This window comes from Nuphar pumila, chromosome 4 (assembly GCF_984573655.1).
Source record: "Nuphar pumila chromosome 4, dmNupPumi1.hap1.1, whole genome shotgun sequence".
Taxonomy (NCBI): Eukaryota; Viridiplantae; Streptophyta; class Magnoliopsida; order Nymphaeales; family Nymphaeaceae; genus Nuphar; species Nuphar pumila.
The window spans coordinates 132,519,933-132,544,545 of record NC_143252.1 but is presented as its reverse complement, the minus strand read 5'-3'; the positions used below and the strand labels follow the sequence as shown (position 1 = coordinate 132,544,545).

The 24,613-nt window shown below is 39.8% G+C and overlaps 1 protein-coding gene across 1 annotated transcript; it reads left to right on the top strand.

Moving 5' to 3' along the window:
• Positions 1-5,852: 5,852 nt before the first annotated feature.
• On the top strand, positions 5,853-6,821 carry LOC149841110 (putative CCR4-associated factor 1 homolog 6). The gene has a single exon (XM_090005189.1). It carries the CDS (start codon positions 5,853-5,855, stop codon positions 6,819-6,821), a length of 969 nt encoding a protein of 322 aa, XP_089861315.1.
• Positions 6,822-24,613: the final 17,792 nt, after the last annotated feature.

The window sequence follows — 24,613 nt, the reverse complement described above, 5'->3', positions numbered from 1 at the left end:
ATTAAAAGTGGTTCACATAAGTTTAATCAACATATTGTAGGTCTTCGTTAAAAAATATGACTATGTGATTCTTAACTATTCCTGTTATTTTTCATGTTGATGTTATTATTCAATTAGAAGCAATTGAAAGAAGAAGGTTGTAAAAATGCAAAGAAGAAGAACTTCCAATCATTGTTTTAGATTTTGAAGATGATAAACTAATTGCCAAAAAAATAACCGAAGATAAAGAGATCATCACGCGGCAGTTGGATGCAACACTAAGAAAATATTGTCCTAATGTTTCACAAATACGTTATAGATTGCAAAGTGGTTTTACAATTAGATGCAATTGTTCTACAATTTTTTCTGAAACAAACGAGTGTGTGGCACCACAATCAAAGAGTGCAAAAGCTGCTTGACCAGAAACAAGAATGGTACCTTGTACGAGTTCCACTTTGGTCAATTGCTCAACCGTGACTGCGTAAACTCAACCTGACTCCTTTATGACACTGCTTGACTGTGCCCGTTGCTGCTGTTGTTGAGGTGGTCGAGGAGGCTGAGGTACGTCGTCGATTCGCTTGAGGTCATCTGATGCTTTCTTGCGGCAGTCACGTATGAAGTTGCCCATCTTGCTACAATATAGACATTCGTCAGTATCCCGTGGACATGGTTTTCCACCATGGGGCCTCTTGCACTTAAAGTAGCTATCTCCAGAAGGTTGCCTGGGCAGTGGCTGACCCTGTTGTCGTTGGCATTTTGCTGGAGAAAATTGCTTCTTTCCTCCTTCGGTCTTCACAGGTAATGGTGGTCGCTGCTCTGGGCCATCGGAGTGGGTTCTCTTCTAATTACCACCTGTCGCAGGTGGCTTCTTCGTCTGAGCGATCTTTGAACTTTTCCAATCCTCATTCAGTAGGGTGGTTGCTGCTACAACCGAATAGAAAGTCACGAGCATGCTGGTAAGGATCCGGTGCCTGAGTCCTTCCTTTAATCTATGAATGAACTTCTTAGTCCGCTCATGGTCATCCCCGAATAGGTTGAGACAATAGCGCTCCAACCCCTGAAATTTGGCAATGTACTCGCCCAGACTCAAACTGCCTTGACACAGCTCTAAAAATTTCAACTTCTTCTTTTCTCTCGCATGAGAAAGAAAGTAGTTTTCGAGGAAAGTCCTCCAGAAGGCCTCCTAAGGAATCACTTCAGCACCCGGAAACTGCACTTCCCAAGTCATGTCCCACCATTCACGTGCGTCGTCCTTCAGTTGGAAGGACCCAAACATTGTCTTCTTATCATCGAAGATGGACAAAACTTGGAACACTCATTCCACCTCCTTGACCCAACTCTCTGCCATGTCAGGGTCAACCTTGCCAGAGAAGGTATAGGAGGGTTCAGGAATCTTTTGTAAGTGGCGGTTGGTGTATAACCAGTAGGGGGAATCTGGTCCTATTGTGGGCGAACCTGACTCCAAATTGCCTCTGCTAGGGAGTTGAGGGTATCCATCATGAATCCCCTCTGCTCGTGCCACTCATCAACCATGTTGTTGCTCGTGCTTCCCATCATCCTTGAAAAGTAATCAAGAGTAAGGCTAAATATGTCATGGAAACACCATAAAAATATAAATCTTTATTAAGAAAGTCATTCATTTCTAATCCAACAATGCTGGTACATAAGCAAAAATATTTTATTTTGCAACAATAAAAAAGTTCGCATCCTCTATTAAAACTTGGCATGTGCTACCTCCCCTCAGGGACGACTAGAATACTACCTAAGATATTCCTCCTATTACTTATGTGCCTGAATCTGCACTTAGGGGTAAAGGAAGGTGACTCCTCCTAGGGTCTACCTTCTCGGGCATAAACTTTAGCCCCGTCGCTGCCAAGGGTGTCTAGTAGGCGGTCAGTAGTGGAAAGCTTTGATCATCCATAAAGGTGGGTAGAGGTGGGCGGTTAGTGCAGTAACCAACCTGGACATCCTATGTTTGCCCCTTGCTGTGAAGGAGCCCCTCCTCCTTACAAAATGACCCTGCAACCTACGCGCGCCCATACCGTGACTACCACTAAGACCAGTGAACGGATCCATCTTTTGAACCGTACTACCAACAGAAACAAGACAATTTAATCTAAACAAGCTATAAAATAACAAAGACTTACAGCGCGATAGGATGCTCAATAGTTAAGATTCACCTCTTTCTGATCCGGCTCTGATACCAAGTTGTAATGCCCCAAAATTTAAACTTGTGATTTCGAAAAACCTTTCATGATAAGAGTTTTTACTTTTAAAATTGACAACAGAAGTAATTTAGAAAGGTGCACAAGTTACCAATTTTTTGGGTACGTTAGCAATAAAATCATCATTACTCATGAAATAACTACTCAAGGGAAGTGAGGAAACAAAATAATAGATTATTAATAAAATTTCTAATTTATTATAAAATAAGCATTTTCTCACTATCCAATAATCTAAAGAAAAACTAAAAACTCAGAGCCAAGACGCCAATAGAAAGAAGGAAAATCTCAAGCCATGTTGCATCGCGCTATCGGCCGCCTGTGAAGTCTTACTTGTCACATGCCTATGAAATGTGTCAGTTTCATAACAAACTAGTAGGTACACGAATAGACAATGTAGAATAAAATAAAGCAAGACATTCATGAGATAAGCAATTTATTACATTAAAAACAATAAGTATAATATGTAATCTATTCTAGCAGGTGCAACATATGTAACATATGCAAAAATCTATTGTATTGAAACAGATATACCAATAACATTTCAAGTAGTACAAATCTCAATTATCTACGGCTATTATGAAAGGGATATTCTTTAAGTTTTGATATTAACTGACCCATGAGTACGCATAGACGTGAAACGTAGAAACAACCAAAACCAATCTGGGGGTTTATTATGTCAAGTGTTTTTCATTAACCCAGATGATTGACTGAGTCCGCTCCTAAGGGGACGGTCAGTGACCAAGAGAGTAAATCTCTAAAGGCATTTGTGGCCCATGGATGCATTCAACTTCTGCAGAAGTACCTGAGAGTTATCACCTAGGATAATTTATGGTAATCCCAATTCTCCTAACTCTAATGACTAGAGAAGCCGAGTCTTTTGCCTGTGGGGTGGTTGTTAACAACCTATCCATCATAGTTTTTGTACCATCCATCATTTCTCTTGATGAACCATGAAGGTCTTATGAGTACGATGGGAGTTTATTAACTGTCGCCCATTCTACATGATCTGGTCTGTTAAACCCACTCGAGCATCTTGCCGGTGAAGGCGAGTTGTCACCATTTAGGTGATCTCAACATTGTGCTATATGCACACTTCGAGGTTGCCACAACCTCATCATCCAAACATTGTAACACCAACATGATGTACTTGTCTAAGAGTACAGTCGTACCTGTCTAAAGGTACAACTATGATGAGAGGGTAATCATTTAATATCTTACAATTCCTTTAGTTCATACATGACATGCATTGCTCTTTGAGCATTTGGCCAGTGGAGGCGAACATCATTATTTCATTTATTTCAACAGAGTGCTCATTGCACACTTCGAGGTACTCAACGACTTCTCATATAAAACTCATTTAATTGTATCTTGTATGATAAAAATAATTAAGTAAACATCACTACTATATAACATCGAGCCTACATCATCATCATATCCCGAATGACTATCAATCTTTGTTGGCTTTCTGTATCTGTAGAATAACTATAACGAAGATTCAAATATTCTTTGGCATATCTAGTTTTATGAGACATCAAAGTCATAAAATTTTTAAATCTACTATTTTTTAACACCGTTATAGATCTCTAATAAGAGTAATTAATGAAACAATAATGTACTTTCACTCATTCTTACGTCATCATTAATTACCTACACCAACCACACACTATATCATTCGTCAAATAAAAATATCTTATAATAAAAAGTCATCCATATAATGTTCATACATTTAATTAACACAACTGCCTATGCCAACCACTCTGATGTGCGAACATTGAAAATTAGTCACTTCAATCATAACCACATTACCCTAATTGAATGTTTATGCACATGCATCCTTAACTCTATTACCTCAATTAAATGCTTGTGCATAGTCAACCCTAGCCTCATTACCTCAAAACAAAACAATCAAATATTAAAATAAAAGACATGCAAACAATGATAAATTATCTATATCAACAACCAAATATAAATACAACAAGACTAACAAATATATATCTGTAAAAAAATCTAAACATAGTCAACCCTAAACATATAATCTAGTGTCAAATGTTAAATAAAACACAAACAAACAATCTTAAATTATCAACGGCAATTACAAGGCCAATAAATATATATATCTAAAAAACCTTAAGAATGCAAGAAAACATATAAAACTCACTTTTCATCCTAAGCTTTTAGGGTCTAAAAGACATAGAAATTGCCCAAAAAAATTGTTGCAACCTTGTCGGAATGTTGCAAGATGAATATATTATTAAAAACACCATAACGAGAGAGAAAAAATGATTAGGGTTCTAAAGGAAAAAATCTTAGGGTTCTAACAAGAAACAAACAAAAAAAACCAAAAAACAAAACTACCAATGACTTTATATATGAATTAAGGGATTCACATACAATATTTGTAACATTCAAATTGTACATTTCCAACATCATGTATTTATCCAATTTTATTTAAAGGAGGTTCACATGTTAGATCCACAAAGGTCAGGGATGGTTGCAAATACGTTGTGTGAACCAACCGAGTTTGAATAATACAACATGCAAAGGTAAGGACGTTCGCAACACATGTTTGCAAATGTTAGGACATACATTTGTGGACGTATATCCAGAGTATATGAGTTATCGTTAAAAGAGATTTACATTGTGTCTTCACGAAGATCACGAGGTCAGCAAATTTGTGATGCAAACCTGCCGAACTTGAATAAAAAAACAAGTAAAGTTTGAGGACATTCACAATAATGATTTGCGAAGGTCAGATATAAATTTGTTGGCATATGTCTTGACTTTAAGCTAGTGGTTAAATAAAAAAAAGTTTGCATGACATCAATGCATATGTGGTGAACTTCACAAATTTGTGAACAAACTTGCCAAGCTCGAATAAAAAACATGCAAAGTTTTAGGATTTTTACAACCATAATTTACCAAGGTAAAATATATATTTGTGGATGTACTTTCTGACTCTAGGTGAGTTTTTAGTTAAAAGAAGTTTGCATGACCGTTAAGCATTGTTTTGAGATAAACTAGTCTTTCAACACTAAAAGCATTAAGGTTGAGAACTCTGTCAAAAGTGAGCATTATGGATGGTGGCTTTGTATCTTATCTAATTTTCTTTGAATTGGCACATTTGATTTTATTGCTTTTCAAAGATGTTTTTCGTAATTCCTATGCTCTTATTTGGCTGCTTAGGGAGAAGTGAAATATTATTAATAAAAAGTGGGTCATTGTACGGAAAGAGTCCGTATTTTCTCTCTAGATTGGGCGAAATCAGACTTGGATGGAACTTACGTAGCAATGGACTTAAAGAGGTACTTGAGGGCAGGGATGTAAGTGGGTCGGAACCTTGGTAAAATTGGTCGGTGCAAACCAGATCTGAAAAAGTGATCTTGATTTGGGTCCGCCCAAATTTTGCATAAGAAAAGCCATACCGAATCAGATAAGAATTATACAAACCAGACCCGGTCTAAAGATATTTGATAAACTAATATTTTTTATGTTTTTAATATTGAAAATTTGGTCTCTTTTCTTGCTTCCGCGGATTTCTTGCGTCGTTTTCAAGCAAGTTTCCTAAACTGAACACCCCTTTCTTAGATTCCCACGTTTAAGTAACAAAGGAGGAGGAAGAGGAAGAAACGCAAGTAAAAATTCATCAGAATGGACGTTGAAGTGAGGCAAGTCTGGGCCTCAAATCTCCGAGAAGAGATGGATGCGATGGCGTTGGTCGTCCAACTCTTCCCGTTCGTGGCGTTGGACACCGAGTTTCCAGGCTTCCTTCTGAACTCCTCGAGAAGGGCGACGTATGAGGAGGTGTACGCGGCCATGAAGTTCAACGTGGATCGAATGAAGCTGATCCAGGTCGGCCTTGCCTTCTTCGACGCTTCCGGCAACCTCCCGAACTGCGTCTGGCAGTTCAACCTGTGCGACTTCGACGCGTCCTCCGACCACTACGATCCTCCCGCGATCGACCTCTTGACGAAGAGCGGGATCGATTTCGAAGCGGTTCGGCGCCGCGGGATCCATTCGCGCATCCTTTGCGACGAGTTGTGGGCTTCGGGATTGATCGGAAACCCTCGTGTCCAGTGGCTGTGCTTTCACGGCATCTACGATTTTGGTTACATGCTCAAGTTGGTGAGCGGGGGGAAGCCGCTGCCGTCCGGTAGAGTGGAGTTCTTGTTGCAGGTGGGTCGTTTCTTCTGCAACGTTTACGATCTGAAGCACATGGCGAGGTTCTACAGTGGGCTCCAGAACGGGGCGTTGGGGCTCCGGAGGATGGCCGGGATTCTTGGGGTTGAGCGGTGCTTCAGCAAGAAGGAAGGTGAGGGCAGCCACAGATACCATCAGTCTGGTTGGGACAGTCTGGTCACGGGGGTGGCTTTCTTTCTGTTGAAGCAGGCTGCGGGGAAGAAGAGCAGCTGCTCCGGTGAGGCGGAGGTGGCGGGTTTGTTCGACTGGGGCACCGTGTTGAGTCACACCCATGGGGTGCTGTTTGGGATGGAGGATGTGAAGGTCTCACTGCGGATGGTGCCGTCGCCGCTGAGCTGCAGCAGTGAGTGCAGTTATTCGGGTTACCTCCATTGGCTCTGCTCTGCACATGGGGCTGCTTCCACGAACACCCATGCCTGATTTTTGTTTGATTTTGGATATTGATTGTTTTGGTGACTGATGTGTACAGTTTCACACAATTCCATTGTAGTATACTCTTGTTTATCAAATACAACGAAAAACTCGGTTATCCTTTTTTGCCTTCTCATGCTATGTTTTTTCTGTTTTCAACATATTCTTGATGGATGCAACCAAATTAATACTCAATTTTATTTAACAGAAAATGGTGGTACTGTCTACTAAAGATGATGCATTCACGTAAATACCTATTAATTCGTCAAAATTCTTAGTCTATAAAAAAAAAAAGCCTATTCCCAACATTTTTTAACCATTTTACCCATGTTTTTGGTGTAATAAAGACACACACACTTTCTTATATGAATCTCCTACCCAAAGTGGACTCTTACTTTTACAAGGAATACCTATGGACGTTTGAAGGTCAGCCTATCTTTAGTTGGCATCTCCCTTATCAGGTTAAATGTTGTGCATATAATGTTTGGATTTGCACTTTTACTACTATCACAACTTGTTTCAGTTTATCTAAGATGTTGCGCAACTAAAATGAACTGTGTTGGTAAACTTTGAATTTTTAAAAGCCTTATTCTTAGTCGACTTTTTTTTTTTATATTTACAGGAAGAAACCACCGCTTGGAGTCACCATTGTGGCTTTGGTTTGCACGTTAGATCATGCAAATGGGATTTTATCTGGCATGTGAAGGCTGGCTCCAATTGCCTGCCTTGGATTGATTATAATGGGCCCAATAAGATCTGGATGCAGACCTGTAAAATCTCAGAAGGCATGGGGACGGTGGATCACCTAGGGGACGGGCGACATGCGTCTCAATGAAGGTTCATCATCATCACACATACATATATAGCTGCTTGATCCATAAATGCTGATCAAAGCGCACTCATGCTGAATGTTCATTGTGTGCGGAATGGAGGCTCAATGTTTTTCTTTTTGCACAAACAATTATATTTTTGTGCAAAAACGCCTTTTAGAAGTGCTTTTGAAGAGCCACTAAAGGTCCCAGTTTTGCTGGAACTATAGCAAAACTTCAAACAAAAACTAAAATACTGCATGTGCCCCCTGAGCATTTAGTGATGTTTTGAAGTGTTACTAAAGGTCCCACCAGAATTGGGACCTTTAGCAGTGCTTCAAAAGTGCCACTAAAGCTCTTGTTTTGCTTTTGTGTATATTTTTGCATGTTTTTTTTTTAGGAAAAACATATTATCATCTATCATGCGCACACGATGGACACTCAGCGTACTTGCATTCCATTTAAGAAGCCATGGATTAAGCGGCTACCACTTTTCATATATATATATATATATATATATATATATATATATATATATATATATAGAGAGAGAGAGAGAGAGAGAGAGAGAGAGAGAGAGAGAGAGAGAGGTGGTAGTTCATCCCTTAGGTGTGCAGCTACCAATGAAATCGTGTTGGCCAACACAAAAAATGCAGAAAACTCGCCAAAAAGTGAGTTTTTCTGCTTTTAAGCTTTAACGGCAGGTGCTCAAAAGCATTATTAAAACGCTTTTTAAAAAAAGGATGTCAGTGTCATTTAAGTATTTTACCGATGCTTTTGAGCGCTGCTAAAGGTCCCAACGGAACTGGAACATTTAGTGGCGCTCTAAAGCAAAAAAAGTGAAAACAATGCTTTCCTGCATTTTTTCACATTTTTTCACATTTTTTGCACTGGCCGTCGTCCATCAAGGACGCAATGGATGGCCAGTATGATCGTGCTGGTAGTTGTGCACCTAAGGGTTGCGCAGCTAGCACCCACACTCTCTCTCTCTCTCTCTCTTTATATATATATATATAATTTTATTTTATTTTATTTATTTATTAACATTATGAAATGGTTGAGGTGCAGATATGGGGGCATCAAAGAGGGTGGAACTGAACCAGTGCAGCAAGGTCTTGGACCCAAACAACTGTACAGCAGCAATGCCAGCAAGAATGCGCAGAGCAGTACGGCACTGGTGCTTGCCAACACCGCATCGATATGATTGACATCTGCGTCTGTGCTTATCCTTGTTGATCAGCGTACAACTGACCAGAAACAGAGAAAGAGAAAGAAGCTATTCTTGCCTTCTCTCTTATTTCCTATTGATCATCAATGTCAGTTGATGAATAAAAATCCATCTTTGGCTTCTCATTGTTGTTTGTCATGCTAAGTGCATAATTTTCTGTCATTTTCTTGTACGCTTGCATGGAATATTATGCAAACCACGAATAGAAACATGAAACAAACCACAAAAAAAAAAGTACAGAAAAAGAAAAAAGCACCAGATATACGTGGTTCGGCACTTATGCCTACGTCCATGAGCAGAGGAAGTGAGGAACGAATATCTATGAAAAATGTAGGGAATAAAATGGTAGAATGCAAGAACTGTTGAAGCACCAAAACCACAATACAACCAAAAGGCTTTCTCTCACGCTCAAAAGATAGGCAACTCTCTATAAAAGAAGAAATCCTAAAGGCAAATTTTTCAACCAAAAGTAGGGTTAGGTCCACAATGCACGGGCTCCATACCTGAACCCCTAAGAAAAGTGTGGTAGGCAGGTAAAATGTGATAGTAGGATATTGTTAAAACCTGACCGAATAATTCATTCTCCATTCAATCCAAATCCAAACTGTCATGGAGATGGCCTCATTCAAACTTCAACAAACTAAACATGACACTGTCAGAGTCAACCATTCTTACACGATCCAGTTTGACCCCAACCTGATGATCCATATAGGCATGAGATAAATGTCACCCCTAGAAAGTATCCAACTCGTTGACACATCAAAGTCATGGGCCTTCCAAAAACCAACATAAAATGTACACCCAAAGCCTGATACATAATTCTAAAGTAAATGTCAGACCCGGACATGATCGTAAACTTGATTCACATGCATCAGTTCAGGTACATGGACCCAAATTTTAGACCCAATTCAAAAATTAACTTAAATTATATCCTGAACCACAATTTGAACCAGAAGCAGTTTATACACAAGCCCATTTGGGATCGACAAAATCATGTGGACATGACCCGTAGAAGCTAAACAGATCCATATTTGAGTGGACAAAATCTTGAACAAACATGCACGCATACCTCTCCAAACCTGATAGACGTGTGGATATATTTGCATACTTGTATAAAGTAACCTAATCAAAACCTTCCAAAATATCCTTTTTCCATGCTAATGTCTTTTAAATTTTGTGAACTTTTTTAGTTAAGTTCAACCATGTTCAGTTCAGTCTGAGCTTAACTTGAACTAAACTCAACTCAAGTTATGATGTGCTTGAGCCGATTTCTCGAATCACGTTGAACCTAAACCATTACGGAATTGAATCCGTTTTACATCCAAGCCCGATGTAAGGAGCTTTAAACACTACAAAAAATTCCACTTTTACTACAAAAATCGCTCCAGTAAAGATAGTTAAAGTGCCTGTATTTACTGGCTCTATCGTTACGTTAATAAGTGTGTCATAGTAGGTCCTGTCAGTATAGCTTTTACTGGTGCAAAATGGATGCGCCAATAAACATAGTCTTTATTGGCGCTAAATTTATGCCAATAAAAATCTCTTTACTGGCGCTAATATGGCACCAGTAAAGAGATTTTCTCGCATTTTTATTAAAAAAAAATATCTGTACAGGCACGAAAAAAATTGTCATCAGTAAATCCGACTTTTCTAGGACGAAAGCAATAACACTAGTAAAGGGTTATGATTTAAAAAAATAAAATAAACAAAAAATGTGCCAGTAAAGTTAAAGGGTTATGTTTTCTAAAAAAAAATAAAACAACTAGATTAAGGTGCCAAGTCCTGAAAACAACTAGACCATGCCTCAAACCAAACCATCAGCTGAGATAGTCTTGAGATGTTTATACCCAAACTAAGAAACATAACTGGTATATAACCAGGACTTCAAGTAGCAGAGATTCGGCAAATCATAACCATTAGCGGCAATACAACCATGCTAATAGTTGAAAGTTGAGATGAATTCCAAAATCAGCTAAAAGAATAATTTATGCTATCAAGTGGACAAACCATGCTACCACACAGAATTTCTTAACTAAACTATTCTTTTCTCACATTAAAGAAACCACCAGAAAAAATAAATAAGTTTCCTTAACATGTCAAATCAATCCCCTCCATGCTTTCTAGAATCTACTAACCATAAGTGAAAATACAATTTAATTGAAAAATAAAATGCATACTGACATTGTATGTGATAATCTCAACAACTTCAGCATTTGCAAGCACATGCGTAGGAGATACAAGATTCCCATTGACCGGAAAAAAGAAGAAAACATATTAGATTATCTACAGATTCAGGAACTTATTGCTACCATTGAAAACTATAATATAACCTTCACAGCCACCATTTTGTTGCCAATTTCTGTATGTATTTGATAAGCATAATCAACAACTGTAGCCCCCTTAGGCAAGTTTTTTATCTGCACAATCAGATGCCCAAAAGATGTATTGATCATGGTGACAAACATAACACAATGCATAGAATAAGGTGACAAATGAAACTCCTTTACCTCACCCTTTGGTGTGAAAACAAACACCCGGCTCCCCAAAAGGTCTCGAGTTATGGTATCCACAAACTCTCTGGAACTCATTCCCAACAAATTCTTCTTGCCATTTCCGAATTGCATTAATCCAGCCAATCTACAAATTATAAGACATTTTTATGTAAACAATCAATCTCTCCATTTATAGTTACTAGCAAAACAGATCATCCAACTGATCAGAATTTACCCTAAAAGCAATGTCTGCATTGTTCAGAGAAGCAGCTTTCCCTTGTATGTTTCTCCCAACAGAGTTGCAATGCCTGGTTTTGTTAGTTCCTAATTCCTTCCCACTGTAATGAGCAGCAATACCTCTTTCAGCTGACAGATCCATTTCCTCAGTCCTTATCTGCCCACAATGAAAGTCAAATAACAAGCTCAAATGACGAAATGAGTGGACAACTGTCAGTTTGACTGTAGCTACAAAGGTACCAACTGCTACAGGTTCAATAAATCCATGAGCAAAATCATGAGAATAATGATGGTTAAGGAGAAACTTTAGCTATAAAACTAAAAAAAATTGCAAATACGGCTATATTGAAGAATTCAAGCTTTTATCTGGTCCATCATGTCACTGACGTTCTCTATATTCGAGATTTTACCCTAACTGATAGAAAAGCAAACAAAAACTTGATGCATCTATAGCCACTACATTTTTCTTTCAGTTCTCTTTATTCAGAAATTTAAAAGTAAAGAATTAACACATAATGTGCTATGAAAAAGACAACCTTTGATCAAGAAAAATTCCCTAATGTGCATAGTTCACTGTCGTACGTCCAATTCTCCCGATCAGATTCGGCAACGAGACAGATCTCAGTAAAAAGAAATCATTTCACTAATTTGAATAACACTAATACCCTCACAGACCATGGTGCATCACAATTACAACAAGAAAAAAACACTCAATTACGGATACAAACCACGAACACCACAGATCGCCCACAATTAGCTTCGCGCGCAAAATCGAGGGGTTTTCTCTACTGAACGCAATCGCGCGCAAAGAGAAAACAAGAAAAGGGCTTCGATCCACTCAATCGGAACCAATTTCGGACCAAATCAACGAATTACAGAAAAAAATGAAGCGCGTGTTCTTCGAAGCCCTAGATCCAACCCAAAATCAAAAGCGTGTAGCCCAAGATTTGGAGTCGCCGTGGGCGAAATCCAAACCAAAGCAAATGCAAAACCGACGTGATAAAAAATGGGGAAAAGTAACGAAAATAAATCGAACAAAAACCAAAATCAAATACGAAAGAAAATGGGAAAAGGATAGAGAAAGGGAATCACAGTGTTTCCTGAAGGATGACTTACGTGATGTAGGCGGACCAGATGCCGGCGACACAGAAGCCTAGCAGCAGAATGCGGACGATCCCGCCACCTCGCCCCTCCATGACGACGAGAACACGCCTGTGCGCCCAAACTGAAGAGAAAGAGAAAGAGAAAGAGAAAGAGAGAGAGAGAAGGGGGCCGACAGAGGGGGCGGGATAGACGGGAGTTTTTTTTCAAATCGCTTTACTGACGCGCATTTTTTCGCCCCAACGCTACGTATTTCGTACCCATAAAATGGAAAACGAGATCGGAAAACTATGTTACCCTATTCTATGTTAAACTATGATATGCCAAAATTAAAAGGAAATTAACAAAAATATTGCAAAGAAATACTTGTAGACAAATACCGGTTTTGAGGGCTGCTAAAGTCCCAGCGGAAATAGGACCTTTAGGGGCGCTTCAAAACCGCCTAAATTTTGTTTGCACGTTTTGTATAGTTTTTACTATTTGTTATGTGTTGACCATCCATCACGCGCCCCATAGACTGTCAGCGTGTTCAAGTTCCACCAAAGACATAATGGATCAAGCACCTACCCATTTCTTTATAAATAAATAAATATCTATACATAAGTTGAGTTCCACTCTCTTTGATGCTTCTCTATCTTCATCTCCACCATTTTGTAATGTTCAAAATATATATATATGAAAATGGGAGAATGATAAACCCATTTGGTGCTAAATAGGTTTTTGGGCTTCTTTGGTGCTTTTTATGCAGTTCCAGCTCCCAAAATGTGTTGGGCATGGTCGATTTACTAAGAATCCACATGTGGATCATGTGTTTTTGATGAAATAAATGATGTTTGGAGCTTAAAAATTTTAAAAAGACTTTGGATCGTTGATTTTTCAAACTTTATAAAACCCACCCATGTGTTGGAATCAAATGCATAAGAGCTGATCTCTATAAAATCAAGTACATAAATCACATCTGTAGGTCAAAATTTAAAAATAAAAAAGCCCCAAAAACCCATTTAGCACGCGCTTTAGCACCAAATGGGTTTAGCACGGGCTCGCTACTCTGACCTTCAAACGTTTCGTTGGTATTCCTCGTAAAAAGTAAGAAACCACTTTGGTTAGGAGATTCATATAAAAAAGTGTGAATGTCGTTGGCCCATGCAAAACATCTGTCAAGGGTAAAATAGTTTCAAATGACTTTTGACGAATTAGCAGGTATTTGGGTGAATGCATCAAATTTAGTAGATAGTATTAATTTGGTTGCATCCATCAAGAACATAAGTGACTGAAAACGGAAACCACAGAGCACGTTTGAGTTGGCAAAAAAGGATTACCGAGTTTTTCGTTTGATAAACAAGAGTATATTACAATGGAATTGTGTGAAACTGTACACATCAGTCACCAAAACAATCAATATCCAAAATCAAAGAAAAATCAGGCATGGGTGTTCGTGGAAGCAGCCCCATGTGCAGAGCAGAGCCAATGGAGGTAGCCCGAATAACTGCACCCCCTGCTGCATCTCAGCGGTGACGGCACCATCCGCAGTGAGACCTTCACATCCTCTATCCCAAACATCACCCCATGGGCGTGACTCAACACCGTGCCCCAGTCGAACAAACCCACCACCTCCGCCTCACCGGAGTAGCTGCTCTTCTTCTCCGCTGCCTGCTTCAACAGAAAGAAAGCCACCCCCGTGACCAGACTGTCCCAACCAGACTGATGGTATCTGTGGCTGCCCTCACCTTCCTTCTTGCTGAAGCACCGCTCAACCCCAAGAATCCCGGCCATCCTCCGGAGCCCCAACGCCCCGTTCTGGAGCCCACTGTAGAACCTCGCCATGTGCTTCAGATCGTAAACGTTGCAGAAGAAACGACCCACCTGCAACAAGAACTCCACTCTACCGGACGGCAGCGGCTTCCCCCCGCTCACCAACTTGAGCATGTAACCAAAATCGTAGATGCCGTGAAAGCACAGCCACTGGACACGAGGGTTTCCGATCAATCCCGAAGCCCACAACTCGTCGCAAAGGATGCGCGAATGGATCCCGCGGCGCCGAACCGCTTCGAAATCGATCCCGCTCTTCGTCAAGAGGTCGATCGCGGGAGGATCGTAGTGGTCGGAGGACGCGTCGAAGTCGCACAGGTTGAACTGCCAGACGCAGTTCGGGAGGTTGCCGGAAGCGTCGAAGAAGGCAAGGCCGACCTGGATCAGCTTCATTCGATCCACGTTGAACTTCATGGCCGCGTACACCTCCTCATACGTCGCCTTTCTCGAGGAGTTCAGAAGGAAGCCCGGAAACTCGGTGTCCAACGCCACGAACGGGAAGAGTTGGACGACCAACGCCATTGCATCCATCTCTTCTCGGATATTTGAGGCCCAGACTTGCCTCACTTCAACGTCCATTCTGATGAATTTTACTTCTTCTTTGTTACTAAACGTGGGAATCTAAGAATGGGGAGTTCAGTTTAGGAAACTTGTTTGAAAACGACGGAAGAAATCCACAGCGGCAAGAAAGAAGTCCACAAATTTTCAATGTAAAAAACATTAAAACTCTTATTTTATCAGGTATGTATGGACCGGGTCTGGTTTATATAATTCTTATCAGATCCGGCTAAGGCCAAGCTTCTACAATATGAATCATGGAGCAGCTAAAAGGGCTGCAAATGTTTTCCACAAGGACCAAAAGGTCCGAGCCAGGTTGCCTTGGTTCGGGTTAGAGGTGTGTACAAATCCGGTCAGTATTTGAATCCTAACCAGGTTATGATTGTGGTTGAAGTCTCGACGTCACCACTCTGATAAATAAAAAAGGAAATAAATTTTTTTTCTCGCATGTTCAGGTGGGCTTTTGGCCAAACCAAGCTCAGCCATGAACCTGACTCTATGATCAAACCGAAGCTTCAACAAGAACTATAGGTGCAGCCTTATCCATCAAACCCTATATTAGATCTAATCCAACTGGATCCATTAACAACTCTTATAAAACTGCTCCGTATTCACTTGTCTCAGGCATCTTTGAGGAAAACGTTATTAAATAAAACTGTTTAGGACTCTTTTCGTGGTTGGTAGTAGCTGTCAGTGCACGTCTCCTTAGGGTGGGACGTTGCATGTTTAAACCACAGTGGTACGTTGAATAACTGGTGGGTGGGTCTGCCTAACCCCAGCTTGCCTCGCAAAAAAAACAACCATCATTGTAGAAAACATTACTAAACAACTTTTTTTTTTTTTAGGTCAGGCGGAACCCAACCTGTTTATTGAAAAAAAACAGTAATTACATATTTGCAATGGAGGAATCCACGCTGGATTCGAGTTTGACCAGTGTTTATCATCACTGTGGTAGCCATGATATCAAGAGATTTTGCTTCCCTATTGAATTCTTTGGGAACAAACTGAACTACAACCCGATAAAACTGATATAGACATTGAGTTAGGCTGCTCCATTTAGCCATTCACACTTCTCCTGCCTTCCAAACATATGTTAATATTGTTAGAGATGTAGATTCAATTCCTTGTTGCAAACCCAGATGATCTAATCCAGAAAGAAGATAGGCATGTCAACAATACATCGTCTGTCAATTTTGAGATAAACCAGGACACTCTACCAAGACCTGCAGGATGATTTCAAGAGAAAGTAGCTTGTGCCTCATCATGCTTACTGCACTACACAAGGTGATGTGCCAATAGAGGATGTGTGGTATAGTGATTCAGGAGCCTCTCTTCATATCTGATTGCCTTATCTAATCCTTCATAATATCAGGGCCAAGATTCGGTAAAGATTTGTAATGGCAAAGGTTTGCAGGTTTATTATATTGGTGGTTCAATTTTTAAATCTGGCAGTTCTAAATTTCCTGTAAGTGATGTCTTGCATGTTATCAAAATAACAAAGAAATTACTTTATGTGCAAAGATTAACACAAGATAATGAAGTACTTCTTATTGCAGTGCTAAGGATGCCATAACTAAGCAAATAATGGACTTTATTTTATGAATTTGTTTAGTAATATTGAAAATAAAAGTGCTTGTGTAGGAGAAAAAGTTTTTGATGTTTGGCATAGCAGACTTGGACATCCTAGTTTGAAAATTGTTCATAAAGTTATTCAAAGATTTAGTTTGCCTTATCTTAATACTGATGTTCAAACTTTCTTTGCTTGTCCGATGGGTAAACAACATAAGTTACCATTTTTCTGTGTATCTTATAAAAAACTTAAGCCTTTGCAGATCAACTTTTTAGATGTTTGGGGTCTCAAGGTGAAAACGGCTACAAGTATTATATTTTTTTTGTTGATGCCTTCTCCCTATAGTTTTTGTTAAGTGAAATGTTGCCAATATATTCACAAAGTTTAAAGTCTTTGCTGAAAATTTGGTTGGCAAAAGGATTAAATTTTTGCACAATGATGGTGGTGGTGAGTAAAGAGCCCTTGACTTTTATTTAAAACATTGTGGTATTGGTCAGCGTGTTTTCTATCCTCACACACATGAACAAAATAGGATTTCTAAAAGAAAGCATATACATGTTGTAGATGCCTGTCTTACACTTATCACTACAAGAAAAATGCTAATTAGCGACGAAAATTTGCGACGGATTTTTTTCGTCATAAATTTGCGACGGATTAGCGAGAGAAAACTATTTGTCGCTAACATTCGAAATATTTGCAAAATTAGCGACGAAAATATTTCCCTCGCTAAATTTGTCGCTACTTAGCGATGGATTAACGATAAAATTTTTCCGTCGCCAAAACACTACAAACAAATACTAATTAGCGACAGGATTTTTCTGTCGCTAATCCGTCGCTATTTAGTGACGGATTAGCGATGGAAAAATTCTCTCGGTAATTCCGTCGCTAATTTTTTATTTAAACTGTCCCACCTGAATTTAAACAAAATTTTTCCTCCCCCCGTTCGATTTAAACTGCCCTTCCTTTGACGACGCGCAGTGGCCCCTCGAGCCGTGACAATGGTATCGGCCCTCCGAGCGTCCTCCTCCTCCTGCTACCTCTCCCTCGCGTCGTCCTCCTCCTCCTCCCGACAGTTCCCCTCACCGGTCTCCACTGCCCGTCCTGCCTCTCCCTCGACTGAGGCTCTTCGAGCGTGACAATGGCGTCGGCCCCCGGACCGTCCTCCTCCTCCCGCCACCTCTCCCCCGCGTCGTCCTCCTCCTCCCGGCGGTGCCCCTCGCCAGTCTCCACCGCCCGTCCCGCCTCTCCCTCGCCGGATCTCGTCTCCACTATGACCCCGAAAAGCTAGCAGTCGGTCGATCGACGTCGCTCCTCTACCCCCTCTCGTGCGTTTACTCATTCGTCGACAGTTTATTCTGTGAAGCGGGCGCCAGAGGTCCTCTGGCCGTCGACACGGAGCTTGTCGGTCTCCTTCCAGGGGGAGTCGTTCTCCCTCGCCCGATCGACCGCCGCGAGAGGCCGCCTGTTGTTGCCTGCATCCCTTCTCCCGCCGTGACTGACTCACTGCGGAAGAGCGTCCCGACGCCGAAACGCGCCGGTTCTGTGCAAAAAAAATTGCTCCCTGCCAGCAGAGAGCAATTTTTAAAAAAAAATAAAAAATTAACGACGGATATTATCCATCGCTAATTTAAAGTAGGGAAGGACTCGCGATGGATCATGTATGTCGCTAATTTGTCGCAAATTAGCGACGCATAAGTTCTGTCACTACTTAGCGTCGAAAAAATCGCGATGAAAGTTATCCATCGCTAATTCGTCGCTAAACCGTTTAGCGACGGATTAGCATCGGATTAGCGACGGATTTTAGTCGTCGCTAATCCACAAGTTTCTTGTAGTGTATGGTTAATCCAGTGTAACTTAAAATTTTAGGACTCATGCCTTCTCAGTCTATCTTTCAATCTCTAATCAATACAGAAGAAACCAGTAGTACTACTTTTAAGCATGTTCTTGCCCCTCCATATATTCTTGACCCAAACCTTGAAGTCATTTCTACTCCTATTCCACAATGTACTCATCATAAGGTTACACATGCTCAAGATAGAACCTTTAAACTTAAAGTTTGTCACACGTCCAAATACTTGTTCCCTGTAGCCCTGTTGTCGCATTGTGTTGACTATTGCAATAAGTGCATGATGGGAGGTTGGACAACAAGATGTTAATAATGGCTTTCTTAATGTAACCTTAGAAGATGTGTATATGGTTCAACTACCTGGATTTGAAAGTCCTCAATTTTCTGGGCACGTTTGCAAACTTAAGAAAGCACTCAATGGCCTAAAATAGGCTCCCCAACCTTGGTTTCAAGAACTAAGTAATGCTCTTATGAGAAGAGGCTTTGTTAGCTCCAAAACTGATCCTTTGTTATTTGTTTTTCATAAAGATAAGATAAAAAAAAATTGGCTTGGTTTATGTTAATGATGTTTTCCTTGTTCATCTATTATTCCTGAGTTGATCACATCTCTTGGGTAATAGTTTGTTCTTAAGATCTAGACTTCATTATTCTCTTGATGTAAAGGTAGCATACACTCTGCAGAGCTTGGACTATTCTTATGAGGTCTAATATGCTTAAAGCTAAACCAATCCACGCCCCCATGTCTGCCTCTCTCAAACTCACTGTCAGCAGTGGTGCAGAGTTTGATAATCCTACCGTATACAAGAGCATTGTTAGTGACCTACAATATGTTACTTTGACTTGGGCAGATATCTCCTTCAGTGTGAACCGAGTTTGCCTGTATATGCATTGTCCCACTTTAGAGCATTGGTTTGTTGTTAAATGTATCCTATGATATCTGAAGTTCATTGTTCAGTATGGACTTCTCCTCAAGTCGTCCAAAGCTTTTGGAATTTCTTTGTACTCTAATATTGATTGAGCAAGGTGTCCAGATGATCGTAGATCTACCTCTGGATATATTGTTTATATAGGGCCTAATTTGGTGTCTTTGAGTTCCCACAAACAGCATATAGTGTCTCGATCTGGCACAGAAGCCAAATATAAAGTTCTTATTAATGTTACTACTGAGATAACCTGGGTTCAGTTCCTTCTTCAAGAACTGTGTCCCTACCTGTTCTCCACCTGTTGTTTGGTGTGACAATGTTAGTGTCACATATTTAGCAACACATCCAACCTTTCATAATCGAAGCAAGCATATAAAAATTGATGCGCACTTTGTACACCAAAAAGTGGCAAAGAATCAATTGTGTGTGAAGAATCCCTCTTCTAAGGATTAAATTGTTGATGTTCTAACAAAACCCCTTCTTGTCTCACAGTTTCAATAATTCTGATCCAAGCTCACTGTCATGCACTGGGCGTTGAGCTTGAGGGGGGATGTTAGAGATGTAGATCCAGTTGGTGCCGCAGGCCCAAATGATCCAATCCAAAAAGAAGATAACCCACCCACACGTCTCACATGTTTGAACACTTTAACACAACAAGACTTTGTTAATCACATTAACAGGAGTCCTACAGGAGCAAGGAAGAATACTAAAAAAGGCTTCAGAAAGAAGATAAAAGACTACAGAATGTAGCCTATATAAAGTGGGACTTATACCTAGAGTAGAAAACTGTGTGGGACATCCCCCTTGAGTTTTTCATTATAAATAAGTTGGTCATCTCCCTTTGGATATTCTAGAAAGAAAAAGAAATAAATAAAAATAGAGAGGGGTTTCATTATCATGGACATGATCACATTGATGGAACCACCTAAAAAAGTGTCTCTTTTACGTGTGTATGATATGATTCATTGTGTGGTTTGGCAAGATTGATATTTTCACAAATATGAGTTACCAGATCCCTTGGAGACTATTAAAGTATGAGACTTAGATGAAATAAAGAGGGTGCTCAATATTGTTACCCAACACCTAGACTCTCTTTATGATGCTCGCTTCATCAATGCACCATCTTGCCTTCAAGAGACATCCTTGAGCATCAAGAATTATATATCCTACCTGCCATCTATTCTGATTTACACTAAATGCTTTTATCTTAATCCAATTCGCAAGGGGACCATTGACCTGCATGGCGCCATCTCCAAACTATCAGATAATGTATCTCCTTGCATACTCTCGGCACGTTGAATCTGAATTCTAAATAACTTCCTACCTTCAAAGATGAGCACGTTTTGAATTCCCCATACTTTCCAAATATTAATTTGGAATGCAACTATCCATGCATGATGAATAATCTTAGTTGGCTGGTGGCCTCGTCCCTATTTCTATAATGCTTCTTGAGCAGAACCGTTCGTTATACACCATTTCTCGAACGTTATGCAAATTAGGTTCCAAGACTGTTGTGCGACTAAACATGATATAAAAATATGGGAAGTTGTCTCCTCCCATTTGACGTATAGGTAGCACCTGTTTGCCAACGAAAATCCCAGTTGTTGTAATCGATCTTCGCTGAGCAACCCTCCTTCACACGCCAATAAAAGGTTCAGGAAAGCCCTTGGGTAGTGGTTCTTTAACCAGATCTAGGTAGATAAGGTGCTTTTGATGACAAACACTCCAGGCCGATTTTGTGGAGAAGATATGATTCTAATCCAGCGTAACTAAGCCTTAAACGCCCTCTTGAATCCATATTGAGTTCACCTGATAACATGCGGCCATTATATTCTGCATGATGATGTTGGTCGACATCTCTTCATGAATAACCTCATCAGGTGAAAACATATCAGCAACCCTAATAGGCAAAAGTTCTTGAATTAATGCTTTTATAATGGGCATGTTTAGATGTCCAATTAATGGTGTCCGGTTAATCCATGGATCCAACCAGAATGAGGTACCCTACCCATCTCCTATACAGGGGTGGCAAAACCTGACACCACCCGCCAACCCGACCCGCCAACCCGCCCGCCAACCCGACCCAACCAGTTTATTAAGCAGGTTGGCGGGTCGTGTCGGGTTACCCGTTTAATAAACGGGTCGGGTTTGGGTTTGCCACAGCTGACCCATTTAATAAACGGGTCGGGTTCGGGTTGAGGTATGCTGACCTGCCAACCCGATTGCCACCCCTACTCCTATATTCCATTTGATTTCTCACTGATAAACGGCAACCCGTGAGTGAGACCGCGCCATCCCTGTGAACTGATGTTGATGGGCTTTGGTAACCACAGTGATGCTCTCTGGAGATACTTTGCATGGATCAAATAAACCCACGGGTTTGGGGTCTTATGTAATATTTTCTATCCCCTATTCGCTAGGCACGATGTGTCATGCTCTCTTAGACCACTTCTCGGAAAAGAAAAACACTACATGTGATGAGGTCCTTAAAATGGCCACCATTGCTACTATTATTATTCTTTTAATTTTTCAATTACTACTATTTTTCCTTTTACTTATTCTAGTGCTATATTTTTTAGTTGTTGTTTTTACTTTAATGTTTATGTTGTCGCAATATTTTCTGGATACAATTGCTGAATATATTCTTTAACCAGTTAATTGAGTTTTTGAATTAACATCTTCCAACAATAAGATTTTTCATATTAACCACACAACATTCGCTGGTGAAAATTTGACCAGATCAACTACATATTGACCAACCTACACGATTGCAAGCCCGAGGAAATGCATGACATGTTTCTTGATAATTATCGACTCAAGACACATCAAAGCAACAGAACAAAGTTATCGAGACCCAAGCCACTTGTAGTGTCGAAAAAGCAAATAGGATTGAAAACAGGAGAGGATCCTCTTGTGAGGAATTGAAGCAAATTTTGTACACAAGGAAAGCTGTCACAGATACAAAATTTGGAAAATACAAAAGTCGCACAGGAGTCGGATACTGATTACTTAGCATAAGAAACCCAAACTCCAATTCACCATACAACTTTTCAAGGGAAGTGCCCCCAATCAAGGAAGCTAAGAAGAAGAAACACCCATGGGGGAATAAATGGTACTGTCAGGGGCCAAACTTAACCAAAGATGGGAATAAATTTTTTCTTGCCTTGTATAAATTTTTTCTTTTATTTTCCTCTTGTAACTATCGAAAAAGAGCAATATAGTTTTTTTCTCTGGGCGGCCGTGGTTTTTTACTCCCTCTCGGATTTGAGGGGAGGTTTTTCCATGTAAATCTGTGTGTCCTCGCTATGTTTTGTTTTATTATTCTTGTTTATTGTTTCCTTCGGTTGTTTCTTGCTTGCAATTTTTGTAACACCCTTTCCCGCTATTGGTGTCATGAAACGACGATTCTAGAAAAGAACAAAAAAAAATATCGCTATGCGATTTACGAAAATCGCATAGCGATTTGCCTTTTTTTTTTATAACGCGATTTAGCGATTTATGAAAACCGCTACTCGATTTACAAACATTGCGTAGCGATTTGCTGTTTTTTTTTTTCTCTACACGATTTTCGTAAATCGCCACTTGATTTAGCGATTTTCCTTTTTTTTCACTACGCAATTTTCATAAATCGCTACTTGATTTAGCGATTTGTCAATTTTGTTGTTGGTAACCTACATAGTTGTTGGTAATGAGAGGCTATGCGGCACTTCTCATCAACACTAGATGAACTAACATTATTTGTATCCAGCAGTTCAATCTTTGTTTGTCTCATCCATCTTCGCATTATATATGACTCAGGTATTTCTTGTATCTTCTCTTGATTAAGTGCCTTTAATGCATGACGACATAAAATACCTTTGAATTCAAACATTTTGCACGTACATTCAATTGTTATGTTGTCAACATTGTATGTAACATGTGCTTATTTCCTTTTTGGATGTTCTTCGCCCTCCCATACAACATGGTATTGTGCATATTCTCTTATTGCATACGTCCTTCTATGTTGAAATTTATGACCTGTATAACCTCCTTCTTAGTCCATTCAAATATAGTTAGTGTATACAGATCTATTTTTATGCTCAAAGTTACAGGGTGGGTGTTGAAGCATTTCACATCTTGTTCAAGCACATTCTGTCTAAGACCGTCTACAAATAATTCATATTGTTCCATGAAGCGAAACATTGTTAAACTTGAATACATGATTTTTTTAGTGTGGCATGCATAGATTCAGCTCCTTGTGTGCTTATCATAACTGCACAAAAGTATTATCTTCCATATGCCAATGCTCACTTCTCTTTGTCTACATATAAATGTTGTAACCGCACACAGTCTTCAAGGTCGTACATCTGAATCATTTGCTAATCAGAGATAAAGGTGACCTTATCTATGCTCTCAAGTACACAATTTTTAAACTTTTTATCAAACTTTGTCTTCTGATTAAAAATGTGTCCTATGTTCTTTGCTGTATTTTGAAAGATATGCCACAAACATAGGCGATGATGTGTATATGGTCATACATGAGACACTGCAGCCGCAATTGCATGATCATCATCTGTAAGTACAGCTCCAAGGTGCTTCTCATTCATTGCATGTGTAAATACTCTGAACAACCACTCAAAGGTTTCCTTGGTCTGGTCATACAAAAAAGCGACGCCTAATATGCAACTCCGTGAGTGATGGTTTACTCTGATAAACTGCGCAAATGGCCATTGTTCCGTATTAATCTTCACTATCGTATCAAAAATAAGCACATCATTGAAGCATTCATAATCTACTATTGACTTTGAATCTGCCCAAAACATATTCACAGCATACCCATTTTCATCCAGTTGTATTGCACTAAAGAAACCAGGGTCATTGCTTGAATGCTTCTGTAGGTAATCAACCAAAGAACATATTCTTCCATTCTTTATGTTGTCTGACCTCTTCCTTCTCAAGTGGTTTCTTAAATCCATAGATGTGAATGGTACATTCTCGCTACCACCATCTATGTGCGCACATAAATTGTATGTCTTTCTTGGTGCAATGCCGATGCTATCAGCTATTTCTGCAATTGCAGCATGTGCTTCAGTTATTTTACGATGTGACCTTAACATATGAGTCATAAATAAAGCGGCTAATTCATGGTTATGATCATTGATTAAAGTACAAACTACATATTTCTCATTTGAAAGTCTTCTTAACATCATTCTCACTGGAAAGCTACATCTTGAATCTGGCTTGCTCCT